General features: G+C 33.1%; 1 protein-coding gene across 8 annotated transcripts; it reads left to right on the top strand.

The window, feature by feature from the left end:
• Positions 1–1,056: 1,056 nt before the first annotated feature.
• Positions 1,057–21,634, top strand: LOC143240309 (ras-related protein Rap-1b-like). Of its 8 annotated transcripts, XM_076482539.1 has the most exons (4): positions 4,741–4,889; positions 5,398–5,556; positions 12,726–13,379; positions 16,549–21,634. In XM_076482539.1, exons 3-4 carry the CDS (start codon positions 13,377–13,379, stop codon positions 17,332–17,334), a joined length of 789 nt encoding a protein of 262 aa, XP_076338654.1. In that variant the 5' UTR covers positions 4,741–4,889; positions 5,398–5,556; positions 12,726–13,376; the 3' UTR covers positions 17,335–21,634. The 8 variants fall into 8 exon arrangements, with proteins under 8 accessions (XP_076338660.1, XP_076338656.1, XP_076338654.1 ...); XM_076482543.1 differs by lacking the exon at positions 12,726–13,379 and having other exon boundaries at positions 16,552–21,634; XM_076482542.1 differs by lacking the exon at positions 12,726–13,379.
• Positions 21,635–21,971: the final 337 nt, after the last annotated feature.

Below are 21,971 nucleotides of genomic sequence, written 5' to 3'. Positions count from 1 at the left end.
ATGAAAAATAAGAATGAAAAATGAAAATAAAGTTCTATCATTTGGGGCTAAGTAAGGTAAAACTTACCTCTTAAAGTCAGCATTTCTACACCAATTTTGAATTTGTTATACACGATAACAGTACAAGGAACAAAACATTAAGTATATACAGAAATGTACAACAATAATATGGAATGAAATAACAAAAACAATCAAATAAACAATATATACAACTGTATAAATGAGCATGAAAACGACACAAGTAGAAATTTTAAAAATATATAAAAATGCACTAAATATTACATTTAAAAATGAATCGGTACATAAACGAACAGCATATATAAACATGTACAAGTAATTAAATCTAAGAACGAACAAACAAACTACAAAATTGAAAGTAGAAAATTACAAATGATTAAATTACAAAAAGAAATGAAATACAAAGGTTAAAGAAAATAAAAAAATATCTAGGATTTAATTACAAAAACAACCGTACAAATGAACATTGCACATAATATATAATATGTAAAAAAATAAAAAAATATAAATTATAGGATACAAAAAATATTACAAACAAGTTAAATAAACAAAAATGAAAATACAAATAAACAATAATTACATAGAATACAGACAGTTAAAAAATCAGCCTGACCCCGCTACCCTCAAGATTGCACACCAGCTAGTAATCGATAGTCCGCCTCAAGGCGGAGAAACAGTTTGTACCTGGCCTTAGCCAAAATCTTAAAGTACGACACTGGAGTCCGCTCAGAAACGAATTGATTACAGTAAACCAGATGATATACTTAAGCACGGATAGGGTGAAGTGAACGTAAAGGCCAGGTAACTGGGACCGGGGACCGGCACGTGATACAAAATGGTCTAAGCCGAAATCGATGGAACACGGAAAAGGATAGTCGCCTTTTTCCGTATCCCATCCGATGTCTAACAAAGAACCAACATGTGAAGGACAGACTCCACCCGAGTATGACACATTGGACATGACTCGGTGACACTGATACCAGAGCGGTATAAGCGTTCTCTCACCGGTAGAATGAGATTAACGATGTGCCAATTGAAAGCCTGAAGGTAACTATCAACATGGCGCATCACTACCAGACCTCAAACAACGTTCCACAGAAGAGAGGGGTAGCGTTACTCCATCCTGTGAGTACACTTCGAGAAAAGCAGACAGTAGAGAGAATTGGAGTCCGCTGGAATATCTCCACCGCAATGTGAGTCCTAATTCCGTAGTCACCTCCTAAACCTAGGATACATTTTATAATCCTACATTGTAGCTTGTACCCTAGAATCCTTTTTTAAAATATGCAGCGTATTTTGTTTCATGTTAATATGTTTTGTTTATGGCTTAAAAATTTATGGTTGTAATATAAATCATCAGAGGTTGGGATTTGCTGTTTTTAACGCAGTCCTTTCTCATAATTTTTTTATTCGTTTAGCTTCATTTGAATCTAATTAATTAATTTCACTAAAATTGTATATTATATTATATTATATTATATTATATTATATATTATATTATATTATATTATATTATATTATATTATATTATATTATACATTATTTATTATATACGTAGACTTGTAGCTTCAAAAAAAAATTTAAAATGCTTCAAAACATTAAACGACATGATAATATTTCGAGTTTAGTTCACCAAAATAAATCAATGAATCAACTCGTACATCAAAGTTTGATTGTTCATAAGCACAAAAATACTGTGCCCACCACAACTATCGAAACCCAGTTTTTAACATTAGAAGTCTACAGACTTACTCTGAGCCAATGGAGGTTTTACGTCAAAGGTATCTACTGATTTGTATGGATGTTATCACATAAATATCGTAATGTTAAATAATTCTTTTTTTTTTTTGTGGACAAGTGATTTCAGTCAAGTTCATAGCTAATAAGTTATCTTTGAACATCTGTTCGTAGAGAATTTCATATTAACTTCTGATCAGAACAAGCTACATTCTTAGACCAAACTGTTTATTTTAACTTTTGATCGGACCAAGCTACATTCTCAGATCAAACTGTTAATATTAACTTCTAATTAAAGTAAGCTACCTACTCACATTGAAACTAAAAATTTACCTTCGCCTTAGTATAGCTAATTAAATATAGTTTTCTTACGTTTCTACTCACAAAGATTAGAAAGTATTGTTCCATTAACAGGGACTCTTGCTGTTAACGATGTTTTCGGCCGTAAACCAATACTATGTCATCAGATCTTGCCAGTTTAGAAGGATGATGCTAGATATAGATCTATGTACTCGGATAACAATGTAAAATAATCTCTATAAACATATATTAATAAATTAGAATTACTAAAATACGCACACATATATAATTTACAATACAGTTACTTAGCCACTAAACTAATAACAAGCTATTTATAATCAAAAACCGAAGTTTGATTTCTTAAATCAGCGGATTTTTGAATTATTTAATTCAGATACGTCATTTTGACTTAACAATATAAATAAAAAGTTCATGTTGACTATTTGTCAATAGAGGACGCTAGCTCTAGGCATTACTTGAAAATAGCTTGTTTAATAATACTAAAAATGTAGATTTCACAAAGGCTTGATTAGTCAATACAATGCACAGCAGTTCATTTTATTTGTATAAAGTTCACTAGTTAGTCGATAAGCGAGGCATGTTCCAATAGTCCATTGCTTTGATTATCATTAAGCACAAAGTACTAAAATTGTGTCTCAGCAAGTATCGAAACCCGATTTTGATTGTTATAACCCTCAAACTTATAACCGAAAAGCCTTTCATAATTATCGCTACCTCTAAAATAGGTTATTAATTTAGACAAACGTTTGACACTCGACACACACCTATATTTTTTTGTAATTACCCAAGTGCTTACTTCAAAATGAGATTTCATAAATACATTTTTATTTTTCATACATCTATCAGTATTAAAACTTGGTTTGTTCTCATACTTTTGTTTAACTATGTGAGCTATTTACAGCTTGTTCTCTGAAACTACTATTGAAACGACAAACTGGTTAGAAGAGTACTGATTGTTTAGAGTGTAGTAACAACAACACTGAAACTAACAGCGTAAGTATACCACTAACACATAAAGTAATTTGATTTGGACATTCTTGAAAAGCTATATATTAACTGTTTCTGTTAAAGAACCAATAGATTAGAAAAAGGCAGCTAGATGGCAGCCTCAATCAACTTTTGGGCTTCTCTAAGTTTGTTTGTTTTTATAAATTTCGCACAAAGCCACACGAGAGCTATATTCACTAGCCATCCCTAATTTAGTAGTGTAAGACTGGAGGGAAGGGAATTAGATATCACCACCCAGCGAATAGTGGGATTGACCAAAACGTTATAACGTCCTCACGGCTGAGAGGGCGAGAATGTTTGGTGTGACAGGGATTCGAATCAGGGACCCTCAGATTGCAAGTCTAGCTCCACATCCACCTGGTCTTGCCGGGCTTCAAGCTACTCTAGGAATACTAGTATTTAGTTGTCACACTTATAACACACAAAATTATGGAGTGCGTATTGCATTGCGACAATTGAAAGTGAACTATAGAACATATGACTCACAGTTCTGCACGCTTAATAGATTAGTAATTTACACTTACTGAAAAATTTCAAAATTAAGTAAACAGCCGGTATTTAAAAAGGAAAATAGCCAAAGTTAGGAGATGGATAAAAGACGTGATCGGCTTTCGGTATCATTCTTCGGGTTTTTATAACCAATTTTAGCAAAGATGAAACAACCCTAATTTAAAGTGGCTTATTTGTTTGTAACCACTAATTTTAGAGTTGTAAGTCGTTAAGCCTATCGCTGAGCTATTGAAAATAATTGAAACTGAACTATAACTATTCGTAAAAAAATAATAAGTAAGACTTTAACCAAAAAGGTTTTTAATACTTGTTAATTGAAAGCACATATTTATTTGTCAATTTTTACTCAGTTAGGCTGGAATAATAGATGTTATAATAATGCTAGAAAATAAAAAGAGATATATTTATCTACTAGCGATTTCAGGACAAATTAAATCGCAGCTAAAAGTGAATGCGTTATATGCTACGTGTTTATTATTATACACTATTATCTTTAATATTTCTTATAATAAGCGTATTCACTTTACACGTAAGAGAAATATTTCGTATTTGTATAAACTTATTTCTTCACTGTGTATTTTATTATTTTTATTATGATAACGCCTACACTCAGCGGCCCAGCTTATAACATTAACAGCTGGGTTTGGATACACTCGATAGTTAAAGCGCAGATAGCCAATTGGTTAATTACAAGAACACGTGTAAAAGCCTTTATTCATTTCATATACTTCTCGCATTAAGCTGAATAATATAATTTTTTATTTAGTGTTAGAACTAGATGCGACAAAAAGAATTTATGGATGTATATATATATATATATATATCCTTTATCAGATTAGGCACCATTTGAAAGTTATATAGTTTTAAGTAAAATATAATCGTTGGGTCTAATGTTAACTACACAGCAATAGAAAACAATTGTTTGGTATGATATGTTTACCAAATAGTCTCATGAATCTTTTAAACGTAATTACAACAATCAAACAATCTGTTTACCTTTTACAGTTTGAAATAGTCACTTTTGAATACTAAAACTGACTTTTCTAGAGAGACGAAACGAATCGAAAGCGTTAACATGTGTTTAAATGCACTGACGCAGCTTATTGGCCATCAGCAATTTTTGCGAGCGCCATCTACCCTACGGTTAGTTATTTAGTCTCCTGTTTAGCTTGTACAACTCGGTTTAAAGATTTCAAAGGCTAAAGACACAACAAAAACGGCTCAAAGAACATCTAACAGCATTTGTATGGTTGCTAAGTTACAAAGTTTGTGGTTCTAACATTTGCAGCCTAAAGGTAAGTTATCTCATGTTGAAGTATTACTTTCATACCTGTTCCGTTACAATCTCACTAATTGTCGTGTCTAAAATATATTAATTTTTTTTTGTTTAAAATTATACTAATAAACAATATTTTGTATTGTCGACTGAATTAATGGAACCTTAATAAATATTTTGAAAATAACAGCGTGCCTTTAAATAAAGCCACGTTGGACTATTTGCTGTGTCAACTGCAGCGAATCGAACTCCGGATTTTAGTGTTGTAATTCAACAGACATACTGCTGTCCCAAGGAGATACGAGATTATTACAGAATATGTCGTTAGCAGCTGTGGAAAATCATGGTTACTAACATCCTATTAAGATGAGAAAGAGTTTTCGAAATGTTGACTTATTGCATTATAAATTGTAATTTTCTGGCTACTGAATTATGACGTTAGTTCTTCCCGCTTGGGATCTTTTCATTGTTTTATAGGTTTTATCTTGTTCTGACTCATGTAGTTAATCTACACTTGTTTCAATCAGGTGCGAAGATTGAAGTTTATTGCCTTAATCTTCATGACTAATTTTAATGGCCCGAAACAACTTTTAGGAAAGAAAGACCAAACGTAAAAGCTCTTATTTCTACTTGGTGGAGAGATAGACACTAAACCAAGGAAATTGTTTCTTCTGTGAAAAACAAAGGTATTGTAGAAACTGCCAACGTTTTCCTCACACTATCTTTCACTCGAATAGATTGTCTTATCATTTTGGCGAAACTATTTACCATAAAGATAAAATAAACAAATCTCATTAAATGTAACGGAATACATGAACATATTTTAACACACAGGTCAGACTAACACTGCGTCACATTTTAATGTAAATATTTCTTTAGGTGTAATTTTTTCTCTCTCCTAAATATAAAATCAGTAGAGGTTCTCTATTTTTACATTTCAAATTACTTTGGTGTGTAGTAGTTGGTATCGTTTTTATTTAATGTTTTTTCACAATTTTAAAACGTCAAATATACATCCTCATATCGTTGGAATCCCTCATTCTTTTGGGGGACTCTTCGACGATTAGGATCTTTCCTTCTTCTGGGGGACTCGCTGATGATTAGGATTCTCAATCATCAGAAAATACTCAGAAGAGTGAGGAATCCTAATCATCAGCGAGTCTGCTGGGGGACTCTCTAATGATTTGGATTCCTCACTTATCTGGGGACTCTTAGATGATTGGAATCTCTCATTTTCTGGAGTATTTTCCTATGATGGTGACCCGTTTATATCCTGGAAGATTTTTCAATAATTCTTTCAATTTTTATATATTATTATTGTTTTCACACTGCTGCAACAGCTGCTATATCATATCTTGTGAAAATGTTTTAGTTTTCACACCGCTGCAAAAGCTGCTATATCATTTCTTGTGAGAACGTTCTTGTTTTCACTTTGATGCAACAGCTACTATATCATATCTTGTGAGGATATTTTTGTTTTCACACTGCTGCGAAAGCTGCTATATCGTTTCCTGGGATACTATTCTGAATTAATAGCTTGTTGTGCGCCAAATTTATATTGGAAAAGGTTTCTTTTTATGAAGGAGGGAAAAGTTGAAAGATATTAAACTTTGTATTTGTTTTTTTATTATTTTCACTGCTAAACGAACATATTAGAATCTAAATCGATCTATAGCTTGGAAAATGAAGCAATAGTTTTGTGTTTTTGCCAAGAAAATGACATGTCGTTTACGTTTTGTTTGTTTAGAGAATGTTCTGGGCCTGGCATGGCCAAGCGCGTAAGGCGTGCGACTCGTAATCCGAGGGTCGCGGGTTCGCGCCCGCGTCGCGCTAAACATGCTCGCCCTCCCAGCCGTGGGGGCGTATAATGTGACGGTCAATCCCACTATTCGTTGGTAAAAGAGTAGCCCAAGAGTTGGCGGTGGGTGGTGATGACTAGCTGCCTTCCCTCTAGTCTTACACTACTAAATTAGGGACGGCTAGCACATATAGCTCTCGAGTAGCAGAAAAACAAAAATCTTGCCATTAATGTTTTGCTAGGCTCTGTCGAGATTTGAGAGAAATTGCTTATTTGGTAAGTAATGCCTCCAAGGTTTTTCATTTCAGCGAAGTTGCTGTTTATATGAATATTTCTAAATTTAAACACTGAAAGTTGACCAATAACTGGAAGGCAATAGACTTAATAATAATACTTGTAATAAAAAGCACGTAATATGTAGTTCAAAAGTGCTAGGCCTATTTGTAATCGTTGATTTTATGTTGTTAATGAAATAAATCAGTAACTTATTTAGACTGCTAAATATTATTTAAAATAAGTTATTTAACTGCTGTAATCTTCATTAACAATAAAAGTAGACAGGACTTTTATAAGATGTGAAAACATAAAAAATTGTTTTTATTTTGTAATTGTAATTATATTTTTATCCGCATTTTTATGTTGCAATGTTTAGTACATCATCAGTTAAAAGAGTAGTTTTTTTCAATGTCAGAACCTTCGTGAAAGACATGTCTATTTCAGATAAAACTGGATGTAATTTTGCAGTGTTTTGTTTCAAGAGTAGATAAAACCATTATGAGTAACAAATATTTTTATTTCTTGTTTTTGTAGTTCATATGTCATGCTGTTTTGTAACCTACAGAATACATAATTCTTCTCATGCATAATAATACACGTATGTTTTACTGACGTAAAAACAGTACAAATTGGAACGTTAAGCGTCTCTTATGTGCTGTCGTTTTTGTATCTGTAGGCTTTATGATAAACATACGAGTGTATGATGGTGCGAGAGGTTAAAACAGGTAACCACTCATGGCGGAAACTAGCAGTATATTATATTCCTCAGTTCTGATGACATGTTTATAAAAGTCACAATTTAATATAATCAACTGAGTGTACAGACTTTTGAAGTTAGGCATAAAAATAATGTTTTATTCAATAAATATCAGTGCATGTGAGAGACTTTGGAAGGCTTAGCGTCCCCAAATGGATGAAGCGAAACAGTTCTCTGTCTCCTAAGGGGCGATACTCTCTTGAACACATATGATGAACAAACAGCCGCCTCAGATAAAATGTTTTTTTTTCCCTGGAGCATTATTTTTCCCCATGTCAAAAATGTTGTACACTATACGTGAAACGCTACCCTACCCAAATTAAAGAATCGCGTGCCTCATATGGAAATATTTGTGTTTGTTGTTCGAAGTAATAGCTGTTTTCGTTGGCTGAAACAGCTTGAAACGTTTATAATATAGTGGTGTTTCGGTTTGGTTTGGTTTGAATTTCGCACAAAGCTACTCGAGGGCTATCTGTGCTAGTCGTCCCTAAATTAGCAGTGTAAGACAAGAGGGAAGGCGTCTAGTCATCACCACACTGCTAACTCTTAACTCGAACGCCTTAATTACCTCTAAAATTAGAGGAAGCTTCATTTTGAACGTAGGCCCGGCATGAACAGGTGGTTAAGGTACTCGACTCGTAATCTGAGGGGCGCGTTTTCGAATCTCTGTCGTATCAAACATGCTCGCCCTCTCAGCCGTGGGGGCGTTATAATTTGACGGCCAATCCCACTATTCGTTAGTAAAAGAGTAGCCCAAGAGTTGGCGGTGGGTTGTGATGACTAGCTGCCTTTCCTCTAGTCTTACACTGCTAAATTAAAGACGGCTAGCGCAGATGGCCCTCATGTAGCTTTGCACGAAATTCAAACCAAGCCATTTTGAAGGTACACAGTGTTATTTAACAGAAACGGATTAGACTCTTAAAACCTGAACTAATAAACACATTTATAAATATAGGAAAGTGATTCTAGCGTTGCATGTCCAGAAATATACCGCTGTCCTAGCAGGGGGACTGAAATAAGTCAACTTTCTAAATTGAAACAGATTTGAACGGAAAGAATCCGGCATTTTATTTATTTTATTTTTAAAAAACAAACTGACACCCTGAAGTTTAATATCCTGAATCTGAAAGATTTGCGATTTGTTCATTAATAGACTGTTTCTGAAGTCTATAGATTTGTGTAATATAGGTGACGGACAGTTCAAACATTAAGATTCTTATATCTCAGTAAACGAGTTAGTACTGTAAGCTTTTATTTCGTGTTTTATCCTGTAAAAAAGAAGCGTTTTTTGATTATCGCAAAGTTAAATGATTCAGAGGAATAAGTGATTATGTGCCGTCACGTCTGGCGTAATTGATTATATACTCATCCGGTTGGAAATCGCAAGTATTTCCGGTTTAACATCACAAATAATTATTTAGACTTTGTAAACAAGCTCGCAACAGTTTTTATGTCTCATTAAGGCTATAATAAATATAAAAGATAAAATGTTTTACTATATTAGTAGTGTATTACCCAAGATGCAATACAGTACAATTGAACATTTGCTTTTTATATTCTAGTTAGAAAAGGTTAACTTCAGTAGCATTCCTGCAAAATCTGCGCTCTACAACTGAACTTCTTAGTTTCTAGTTACAAGCGATTGACTTCAGTAGTATTTCCACTAAGTTCTGTACGATTGTTTTTGTATCGTGTGTGTTTATGTTTCTCTTACAGCAAAGCCACATAAGACTATCTGCTGTGTCCACCGAGGAGAGTTGTAAATCCAAAGAATTTCCGCTGTCCCAGCAGGGGACCTATTTTTGTTTGTTTGGTTGGTTTGTTTTGAATTTCGCCCAAAGCTACACGAGGACTATCTGCGCTAGCCGTCCCTAATATAGGAGTGTAAGACTAGAGAGAAGGCAGCTAGTCATCACCACCCACCGCCAACTCTTGGGCTACTCTTTTACCAATGAATAGTGGGATTAATCGTCACATTATACACCCCCACGGCTGAAAGGACGAGAATGTTTGGTGTGACGGGGATTCGAACCCGCGATCCTATTTTTGTAAACGGACGGTGACTAGAAACAAAATTCTGCCTTCATGGAAGTACTTAAGGCCTTTGTGGCAGTATTTTTAGACTTCATGATAGACCTTGTTGAGATATGAGCCTCTTTAAGGTTATTTTAAACCTTTATGTTGAGATTTGGGGATAGTATTTTAGACATTACTATTTGCATCTGGGCCTTCGTGAAAGTACTTTAGGCCTTTATGAGGGGAATTTAGCAGTACAATATTTAAATGCTTTTTCTCATATTTTATCCTTCCAAATTGTTTTGGAAAAATGCCTTTGTTCTTTCTTAGGATATGATGTATTAACTAATGGTATATTTTGTATTTTATCAGCCTACACTACCGCAAATAATTCATTTTATTTAACGTGATATTACTTTTATCAAGAAAAATGAACACATTATAAGATTAAATAAATTACCAATATTTCAAGGAAACTAATGAAGGTGAGCAATAAATGTGAGTGAGAACAGATGAAAGTTAAACTGTAACTAAGATATAACAAACTGTTTTAGAAAAACACCTTGTTGTAAACTTACAGTCTTGAAATGACTTTCAGCTGCGTAAGGTTAAAATGAAGCAAACAATTTCATTAGGCCCGTAGATTCATTACAGTGAGTGAGTAAAGCTTAGATTGGTGGGAAAAAACTAGCTTACGCCTGTTGTTTTCATGAATGATTAAACCAAGGATTAGTGGAATAACTTGTTGCTTTCCTTACTATAGATTAGTAAAATTAGGATTGATGAACGAATTTGGATAAACCTGTCGTTTTAGTTACCGTGAATCAAGGCCGGATTAAGGGTTTTACTGGCCCTAGGCTTTTCAACTTATATAGGCCCCTCCTAGAGACAAAACTTCTACGTGCAATATATTTATAGTCATAGCTTGAGGCCCTGGACTTCAGCCCGGTAAGCCCATGCCTTAATCCGGGATTGCAGTGAATTAGTCAGGATTGAGGGACGGATTGGGTTAGGCCTTTTGTTTGCACCATCATGGATGAGTAAAGCTAAGATTGAGAAAAGAACGTGGTTATAACTGTCGTTTTCTTACCATCGATAAGTAAAGCTAATTTTGGTGAAAGAAGTTGCTTAAGCCTGTTATTTTCGTCATCGTGGAAGAGTAAAGTTAAATTGGTGGAAGAACTTGATTAGGCCTATTTTTTCGTTATTATAATTGGGTAAAGATAAGGTCGGAGGATGGATTTCGCTAGACCTATTTCTGTTCTTATAAATATCAGTTTACGATTTCACCACCCACCAAAATATTCCAGTATATTCCTAGGAACAAATTTCATTGGAATTGTCGAATGAAACGCCACTGTTAGTAAAAACTTATAAATTGTTTTCTTTAAAAATTCGTTGGCATTTTTATTGCTTTTCATAGTGTTTCTTTCCATAAATCAGTACAAATCCATAAGAAATAAACACACAATGGAATAGGTGACTGTGCGTAGAGAAAATAAAACTTCATCTACGGTATGATAAAAGTAAGCAGTAAACATTTTCTATTTATCTTTTAATAACGGTGATTTCGAATGTTATCCTTTTTTAGGTCAGACTGTTGTAGAGCTAAAATTAAGAATTAAGCCTTCTAAACTACAATGTGTATAAATATTCACATTAAAATAAAAGAGGATATATATATATCGAGAACAAAAATTGTTTGATGTGTAGTTAAGCAAAAACTACACAATGAGTTATCTCTGTCATACCAACCATGGTCATCGAAACATTTTAATCTTATTTAAACAAGAAGATTTACCGGTAGGAGAGAATCAGAAAAAGATAAAAAGTATTTTCGATAAACAAAACACTTGTTTTATTTCTTAAATATCAGTTTAATTGTTGCCATTTCATTCGCCAACTACATTATTAATTAAAAATGTTGTAGTGTAACGTTAGTGACCTATCCATAAGACTAGCAATAACCCAGTACCGACAGAGAACATTCTGAGAGACTTTCTAAAACACAGCAGTTTGTCTGTGCACATATTAAATATACCTGCACACAGAGTTAACCACGATAATTCATATTCACAAATATAAGTCTATAAAACAATCTCTTTATGATAATGTCTAACAAAGACTACAGTCTGTCGCTGCAAGATGAATTAAAATTAATAGATCAGACAAAGAATAAAATATAACAAAAAGGGACAATCAACAGTAGTATGTGTTGTTTAGTGAAGTTGGTAGTAATGTGAACAGACACAATTACTCACACAATCTTTCGTGAAAGGAAGTACAGATATTTCTTCAAACAGGAGAGAAACGGAAATACATAAGAAACAAAATTAGCGTACTATTTCTGGTCGGTGCTCTTCCGGTAAATGTGCATTTGATTAGGGTTCATATGTACTTCCTCTTTTCTTATAATTCGCATATATCACACATAATTAGAAATGTGGTAACCACGTTGAGGAACCGAGTAAAGGAGGCCATGGGTTACAAAATGAAGTACTTAATAGTGTGAGTTGTTCAAAATATGAAAGTAGTTCAGAAAAATCGTGACATTTAAAATATGTCTTAAGTCTTTTCTCATTTTAATTTGTTTTTCATAAAAGCAAGACCTATTGTCCAGACGTAAATTATTACCTTCCACATTTAAAATATGTGTTAGGTAATACAGTAGCAATGGTCAGTAATAACAGGACATTAAAATTGTAACATTGGCTCATTCATTTGTCAACATGGATCAGTGAAGTATTACCATAGTGTTTATTTACATTTCATAATAACATGGACGAATTACCTTCATAAAATGGAAAGAACAATAAAATATTCTCTTGTCCAAATACTTTTATACAAAACTTTATAATTTCTGTTCAGTGCAGAAATAACATTTGTATTTTAAGAATCGCTATGGACATCATCTTCCAATGCACTGCGCATCTGCTTCAACTTCAATATTACATCTTTGGTTTCACACAGTATTTAAACTAATGACATGTTATATGTTTCCCTTTTAGAATACGTTGATATTATTGTGTCCGTTGTTTCGTGTTTGCTGGTTTTTCAACTCTAAGAAGAGAATGATACTGTTGTGTCCGTGAACCTGACGATGACCGAAGAAGGTCGAAACGTTGTTCACTCCTCTACGTAAAAAAATTTCTTAACCAAAACGAGCCGTTTTTACATATATATTTCTCTACAAGTGGGTTTTCTCGACATCACTGAGAGAATGATACTGTTATGTTTGCTGGTTTGTCAACTCTAAGAAGAGAATGATGCTATTGTGCTCATTGTTTCGTGTTTGCTGGTTTGTCAACTCTGACAAGAGAATAATACGGTTGTGTCCATTGTTTCATGTTTGCTGGTGTGTCAACTAGATTGGGATATATTATAATAAGTTCATCTTTCATGCGACGTCGACCCACGGTGAAAGATAACCACTGCACTTAAGCCATCATATCTTCAGCCACATGTAGAATATTTCAAACATGTTTCATTTGTAACTTCGTTTTATAGTACACTGACATCTTAACTTCTCCACCTTGGTTCTCGGTTCTAGTCCAGCAACTTATACCTCTAAAGTAGAACCAAATGTTTTCTTCTTGAGTAATCAAAATGACCCTAACGTTCCTGAAAAAACTGAAGATATCGGTTGGAAGGTGTTAAAAATGGTGAGTTTTTGAATATGTCAAAATGAAAAAAAATTATTGCTTGCAGTGTGTATAATATACTACACTAATACACTCTAAAAATAAATATAACTTACTGAATTGAGGAAAGTTTGCAATTAATTTAAAGAATTATTATCACACATAGAACACTACTTAAATTATCAAATATTTTCTGTAACAATTACCAGGTCAACAAAACAAAACTTGAATGTTTACTACGTCAACATACAATAGTTTAATAATTACCAGGTCAACAAGACAAAACTTGAATAGTTACTTCATCAACATATGATTATGCAGCAATACAAGACTGGAATATTATAACGCAAACAATACAAGACTGGAATATTACTATGCCAACAATGCAAAACTGTAATATTACTAAATCAACAATACAAGACTGTAATATTACTAAATCAAAAATACAAGACTGAAATATTACTATGTCAACAATACAAGACTGGAATATTACTATGTTAACAATAAAAGACTAGAATATTACTATGCCAACAATACAAAACTGTAATATTTCTATGTCAACAATACAAAACTGTAATATTACTAGGTCAACAATACAAGACTTGAATAACTGGTTCACGTTTTCGAACATTGTCACTGTTTTCTAATATATTATTAGTAACCCTATGTCTAATACAGCATCTAAATTCCATGTTCTTGACTTGCAAGTTGCGGGTTGATAGAGTGAATGCAGTTACTGTATCTGCTTTTCTTTCCAGCAGTGTGGGCTTTATAAGGTGATGGTCTGTCCCACTATTTATTGTGGAATTCAATAAGTTGGCAGTGGTTATACACGAAGAGTCTTGAATTCTTTTACAGTAAATATTTGTGACTTCTTGGCGATAAATTCGAACAATAAACGTACAGTGTACAATCCACTTAAAATAATACACTAAAGACTAGTCAAACGCATTTATAAAAATTCTTTACACTATACGATATCACATCCGTATGGCACAGTCTAAATAATTCCCTTTTCTTGTCAAAAGTTCAATAAGGGTAATTCAGTTTTTTCTTTTAGAATGCAGTTGATAAGACGAACTTTTTTTCTATTTTATTTTTTGCTCTACAATCAGCAATATGTTCATTTATGTTGTTCTATAGGTTATCACAATTATATTTCAGACTTTAAATAATTATTTCCTTTTCGTCAAATTCCACCCAGGTTTAATTACATTAGAACACGCTTTAAAGAGTTAAATTATCTTCCTTATCTCTATTAAACTGTGAAATTTAGTTGAAAACATAAGTTGTTGTAGCTAAACACTCAACTTCCGACAACTTCTTTTTTTCTCTCTTTCTTCTGTCTCAACTTTACTTGCGCGTGCTTCAACGCCTGTACTTATAACTTGTTCACTGAGTCCTCGAACCACACGAAAGGCACTATAATGTAACTGCTCACTTACGGCAACCAGAAAAATACCGAAGAATCGAGTAACTTGGCATCAACAATAATACAAGAATTAAACCACAAACACAACGTACGATTGTTATTTAGTTACTCAAAGCTGTCATAAATATCGTCTTTAAAATGATCAGTTTTTAACTCTTGTTATAAAAGTGAAATAATCACTAAATATCAAGTCATAATATAAACTAAACAATAACTTCTACTTTAAACGGTCCTGTATATTCAACAGTTGTCTAGCTGCTTTCCCTCTACTCTATTATTTCAAAATTAAGGATGGTTAGCGAAGACAGCCCTCGAGTTTTTTTGCGTTAAATTCAACAAAGAAACTAATTCTAGTCCTTCATTGTTATAGAATGTAGATGAGAATTCGACAGCATCAGTTTTATAACAATTAGCCGGTAGCAAAGCAGTAATAATATATAAATCAACAATCAGTCAGTAGCAAAGCAATAATAACAATATTCAAGTCAACAATCAGCCAATAGTAAAGCAGTAATAACAAGATATAAATCACATACTGGTGATACATTTTTAAATAGTTTTTATCGATTTTAAAGTATACTTTATTTGTTATTAATCTCAAAGCTACACGATGGGATATTTGTATTTTGTCCACGTGAAAAATCGAACTTTGTTTTTACCCATGTAAGTCTTCACATTTGCCCCTGGGCCACTAGAGGGAAGGCGAGTGGAACTCAGGACAATATATTTCTTATTTCTCTTTTCTTATTGAGTAGAATGCTTCTGACTTGTAAGAGATAAAATATGTTCACTGTGGTGACGTCAACAATAACTTGAAGGATTCATTTGGGGTTCGATCCCTGTGATGAGGACAATGTAGGTGACCAACTGTACAATTAAAAATTAAAACAAAAGATTGAGACAATATTGTACACGTCTATGGGAAATATAACATTTTACACGTGTATGAGAGGTACAGCATCTTACAAGCCTATGGGAGATACAACACTTTGCACGTCAATGAGCGATACAACATTTTACACGTCTATGGAAGATACATTTTATACGTCTATGAGAGGTACATCATCTTAGAAGTCTATGGAAGATACAATATTTAACACGTCTATGGGAGATACACCATTTTACAGGTATATGTTCAATTCACCTCGCTGGACCCAGCAGATAGTCCAATGTGGCTTTGCTATAAGAAAAAATACAGTCGAAATACAATAAATACAATACAAATACAATAAATACTATACAAATACAATACTATGAAAGATACAACATTTTACATCTGTGATTTGAAACCCATAATTCATAGATTAAGAGAAATGTGAAAGATAAATTTACTAATCATTTATCCCGTGATATTTATCACAAATGCTTGGCCTACCGATTTTAAATGCTTCATCCCCTTTTGGCGAAGTGCAAAACGAATTTATTTCGCAATTCACATATTTAGTTAAAACAAATAATGTGTATACATATATATATAATAGTACATTTTTTTTATCGCTACAGACGATATCAGTTAATTGTGTCAGGTATTAAGTTTGTTTTCATTGGAGTTTTTTTGTGTTTTTGACCTTCACATATTTGCACTTCTATAACTAAACTGGTTTAAAATGTTACAGTTTAGTGTACTACAATAACTAAATAATAATACGATTAACATGTGAAGACGTTAGATATTCATATTGTTGGTACTATAATTGTTTCATGTGTCTTTGTACATTTATTGTGGTTTTATAAATAGTATCGTTATAATTTCTCCAGCAGGTGGCGTCACACGAAGCAACATACTTGACATACCATGTTAACCAAATAACGTCAGCAAAAGTCGTTACTCTCTGTGAAGTAGGCGATAAAATGTTAAGCTTTCCACCTGATCGTCTGACTCGAGCGGTCTCTATAGCTCAAGAAGTGGAAATAAAGCCATCTATGAAAGACCAGTACAGGGTTGTTGTTATGGGGTCATCACGGGTTGGTAAGACGGCCATCATCAAACGATTCCTAGATCAAATATTTCCAGAAGAACATGTTCCCACCATAGAGGAGCTGTATACTACGGAATATAAGATAGGGGGCGTTCTTTTTAAATTAAATATTCTTGACACTAGTGGAAGTTACGAATTTCCTGCCATGCGCCGCTTGGCCATCAGTTCCAGCGATGCTTTTCTACTGGTATATTCCATTGAGAACACAGAGTCGTTTGAAGAAGTCAGGCGTCTCAGGAATTCAGTGCTGGAGGCCAGATCGTCCAGCGTTCCCATCGTAGTGGTGGGGAATAAGAATGACCTGGAAGAGAACAGGTTGATAAGGAAGGAGCTCGCAGAAACCATAGTGTGCATTGATTGGGAGCACGGATTTGTTGAGAGCTCGGCTAAGAACAATACGAACGTCACGAATATTTTCAGAGAATTATTTTCTGAATACCATCTTAAGTGTGAGAAACCACCCACTACCACGAAAGGACGTAGAAGGTCACTTCCAGTTAATATCATTCCTCTATATTTTAAAGAGAAACCTATCCTGAAACGGAACAGTTGTGGAGTGTCTTGAAAAGAGTGACCTTTCGAGGAAACAAATGTCATGGGACTAACAGTGTGTGTTTGTGTTATTATAGGACTAATAATGGGTTTGTGTTATTATGGGACTAACAGTGTGTGTTTGTATTATTATTGGACTAATAATAAGTTTGTGTTATTAAAGGACTAACAATGTGTGTTTGTGTTATTATTGGACTAATAATGGGTTTGTATTATTATGGGACTAACAGTGTGTGTTTGTGTTATTATGGGGCTAATAATGAGTTTGTGTTATTAAAGGACTAACAATGTGTGTTTGTGTTATTATTGGACTAATAATGGGTTTGTATTATTATGGGACTAACAGTGTGTGTTTGTGTTATTATTGGACTAATAATGGGTTTGTGTTATTAAAGGACTAACAATGTGTGTTTGTGTTATTATTGGACTAATAATGGGTTTGTGTTATTAAAGGACTAACAGTGTGTGTTTGTGTTATCATTGGACTAACAGTGTGTGTTTGTGTTATTATAGGACTAATAATGGGTTTGTATTATTATGGAACTAACAGTGTGTGTTTGTATTATTATGGGACTAACAGTGTGTGTTTGTGTTATTATTGGACTAATAATGAGTTTGTGTTATTAAAGGACTAACAGTGTGTGTTTGTGTTATTATGGGGCTAATAATGAGTTTGTGTTATTAAAGGACTAACAATGTGTGTTTGTGTTATTATTGGACTAATAATGGGTTTGTATTATTATGGGACTAACAGTGTGTGTTTGTGTTATTATTGGACTAATAATGGGTTTGTGTTATTAAAGGACTAACAATGTGTGTTTGTGTTATTATTGGACTAATAATGGGTTTGTATTATTATGGGACTAACAGTGTGTGTTTGTGTTATTATGGGGCTAATAATGAGTTTGTGTTATTAAAGGACTAACAATGTGTGTTTGTGTTATTATTGGACTAATAATGGGTTTGTATTATTATGGGACTAACAGTGTGTGTTTGTGTTATTATTGGACTAATAATGGGTTTGTGTTATTAAAGGACTAACAATGTGTGTTTGTGTTATTATTGGACTAATAATGGGTTTGTGTTATTAAAGGACTAACAGTGTGTGTTTGTGTTATCATTGGACTAACAGTGTGTGTTTGTGTTATTATAGGACTAATAATGGGTTTGTGTTATTATGGGACTAACAGTGTGTGTTTGTATTATTATTGGACTAATAATAAGTTTGTGTTATTAAAGGACTAACAATGTGTGTTTGTGTTATTATTGGACTAATAATGGGTTTGTATTATTATGGGACTAACAGTGTGTGTTTGTGTTATTATGGGGCTAATAATGAGTTTGTGTTATTAAAGGACTAACAATGTGTGTTTGTGTTATTATTGGACTAATAATGGGTTTGTGTTATTAAAGGACTAACAGTGTGTGTTTGTGTTATCATTGGACTAACAGTGTGTGTTTGTGTTATTATAGGACTAATAATGGGTTTGTATTATTATGGAACTAACAGTGTGTGTTTGTGTTATTATTGGACTAATAATGGGTTTGTGTTATTAAAGGACTAACAGTGTGTGTTTGTGTTATTATTGGACTAACAGTGTGTGTTTGTGTTATTATAGGACTAATAATGTGTGTTTGTGTTATTATTGGACTAATAATGGGTTTGTATTATTATGGGACTAACAGTGTGTGTTTGTGTTATTATTGGACTAATAATGGGTTTGTATTATTATGGGACTAACAGTGTGTGTTTGTGTTATTATTGGACTAATAATGGGTTTGTATTATTATGGGACTAACAGTGTGTGTTTGTGTTATTATGGGGCTAATAATGAGTTTGTGTTATTAAAGGACTAACAGTGTGTGTTTGTGTTATCATTGGACTAACAGTGTGTGTTTGTGTTATTATTGGACTAATAATGGGTTTGTATTATTATGGGACTAACAATGTGTGTTTGTGTTATTATTGGACTAATAATGGGTTTGTGTTATTAAAGGACTAACAGTGTGTGTTTGTGTTATCATTGGACTAACAGTGTGTGTTTGTGTTATTATAGGACTAATAATGGGTTTGTATTATTATGGAACTAACAGTGTGTGTTTGTGTTATTATTGGACTAATAATGGGTTTGTGTTATTAAAGGACTAACAGTGTGTGTTTGTGTTATTATTGGACTAACAGTGTGTGTTTGTGTTATTATAGGACTAATAATGGGTTTGTATTATTATGGGACTAACAGTGTGTGTTTGTGTTATTATTGGACTAATAATGGGTTTGTGTTATTAAAGGACTAACAGTGTGTGTTTGTGTTATTATTGGACTAATAATGGGTTTGTGTTATTAAAGGACTAACAGTGTGTGTTTGTGTTATCATTGGACTAACAGTGTGTGTTTGTGTTATTATAGGACTAATAATGGGTTTGTATTATTATGGGACTAACAGTGTGTGTTTGTGTTATTATTGGACTAATAATGGGTTTGTGTTATTAAAGGACTAACAGTGTGTGTTTGTGTTATTATTGGACTAATAATGGGTTTGTGTTATTAAAGGACTAACAGTGTGTGTTTGTGTTATTATAGGACTAATAATGGGTTTGTATTATTATGGAACTAACAGTGTGTGTTTGTGTTATTATGGGACTAACAGTGTGTGTTTGTATTATTATTGGACTAATAATAAGTTTGTGTTATTAAAGGACTAACAATGTGTGTTTGTGTTATTATTGGACTAATAATGGGTTTGTGTTATTAAAGGACTAACAGTGTGTGTTTGTGTTATTATAGGGCTAATTGTATGTTTGTGTTATTATAGGACTAATTGTGTGTTTGTGTAATTATAAGACTAACAGTGTGTTTGTGTAATTATAAGACTAACAGTGTGTTTGTGTAATTACTGAGTTATACATATATTTAGATTCACTGCAAACTTTATATATAAAATATGAAACAGAATTATATATATATATATATTGAGTTATAACTACAAGTTAATGTATATATATATATATGTGTGTGTGTGTTTGTACATATATCCATTTCTTTCTGTCTTAATTCTCTAGCTGGGTAATCAAACGTTACAGAGCAATCATAAACCGGTTTACGGTTTACATATTGCTGGTTTGAAATTTTATTTTCAAGTGTGAACGAAAATATTTTCAAATGTTTCTCTTTGTTAACTAATTTTTTTACATATACCTTTCTTTTTGTTCAGGAATTCTAGATGTCACTGAACGTCTGAATTGAAAGTCTGTAGTTCTAACATTTGTCACTTATTATAATTTTGTTTCGGACGAGTCTCCGATTTATTAAATTATGTACGTTTCGTGTTACAATCTCAAATAACCGGAAATTTGAATTTGAGCTTAGTAGTTAATTAAATGTTAATATATATTAAATTTATGTCATTTGCCAACAAGATTGATACACACAATTTCCTTTTTTAACACAAATATATTTTATTATACAAACATAAAAGCAATACAATTTATAAAATCGGTTATTACTAATCGTTATAAATAATGGTTTACATACAATAGTTTTACACACTTACAGACAGTACCAACTCTTATATCCAGTCTAGAACTAAATATTTTAGTGACGATCCGGGTCCATGAGGAGCAAATTAAGCCCGGATTGATACTGTTACACCTCGCTTAAGCTAATGATGTCTTTCTTGGCTAGCCTCACACCTGTTAGAAGTTCTCTTCTTATCGAATAACATACTTCACGTCCTCGTAAAAACAACAGCGTCCGAAGTAATTCGCTGAAGTTGAACGGCTTATTATGTTCGAAATCTATAACGTTCCTGGTTATATTCTACAGTTTTCCTATTAATAAACGTTAATCACAATTATAACTCCCTTGGTCTATAGTACACTAGCTGTAACTGTTCAATAATAATCTTCTTTTTCTTCCGTCTCTCGGCTAGTCGCTTTTTATAATAATAACGCGAGTTTGTGAAAATGTTCTTGCGCGCATTCGTTGAACAAGCATTGTTAATTGTTACGCTTAAGAACGTTCTACAAATTTCAAGAACAGGTTGGACTTGCGCTATACTGTTAAGAATACACATCACATTAAAAAAAATAAAACTGTACAGAAACAAGCATAGGCACTAAAATAAACATATAACGGTAAATATGTTACACATTCTACAGATTTACAATGTTTAGATATTAGTTCTAGTCCTGAGCGACTGTGTATAAGACGGTTTTATTTTTTTAGCTGACGCAAGTCATGTGCATTTGGAGAAGTTTTGGTTTCAAAATGTTTCTTTGTCTAATTCAATAAATGTGTTCAGTTCTTAGTTATATACATATTCTTGAGCTCGTTATTTCTGAAAATTTATCTCGAATTTCTGTTACTGCTTTAAGAAGTTTGCTTTAATGTATTTTTTAAAGAGACGTTAAAAATATCTGCTTAAAACATCCTTACTTACCGAGTAACTGCTAATTCCGACACTGTACCCATCATGTTAAATATTCTGTGGCGGTTTTCACTGCTTTACACACCCAGCTGTCTAGTTGGTAGACCGCCACTTTCAAGTCCATTAAATAACCGAAGGCATAGCAAAAAGAAACTTTCTACAGTCCTTAAGTTACTCAAACACGACGATACTACGAGTTCAGTAGAATGATATATATTTTAAG

This window comes from Tachypleus tridentatus, chromosome 13, assembly GCF_004210375.1.
Source record: "Tachypleus tridentatus isolate NWPU-2018 chromosome 13, ASM421037v1, whole genome shotgun sequence".
Taxonomy (NCBI): Eukaryota; Metazoa; Arthropoda; class Merostomata; order Xiphosura; family Limulidae; genus Tachypleus; species Tachypleus tridentatus.
This window is presented reverse-complemented; position numbering and strand designations above follow the sequence as displayed.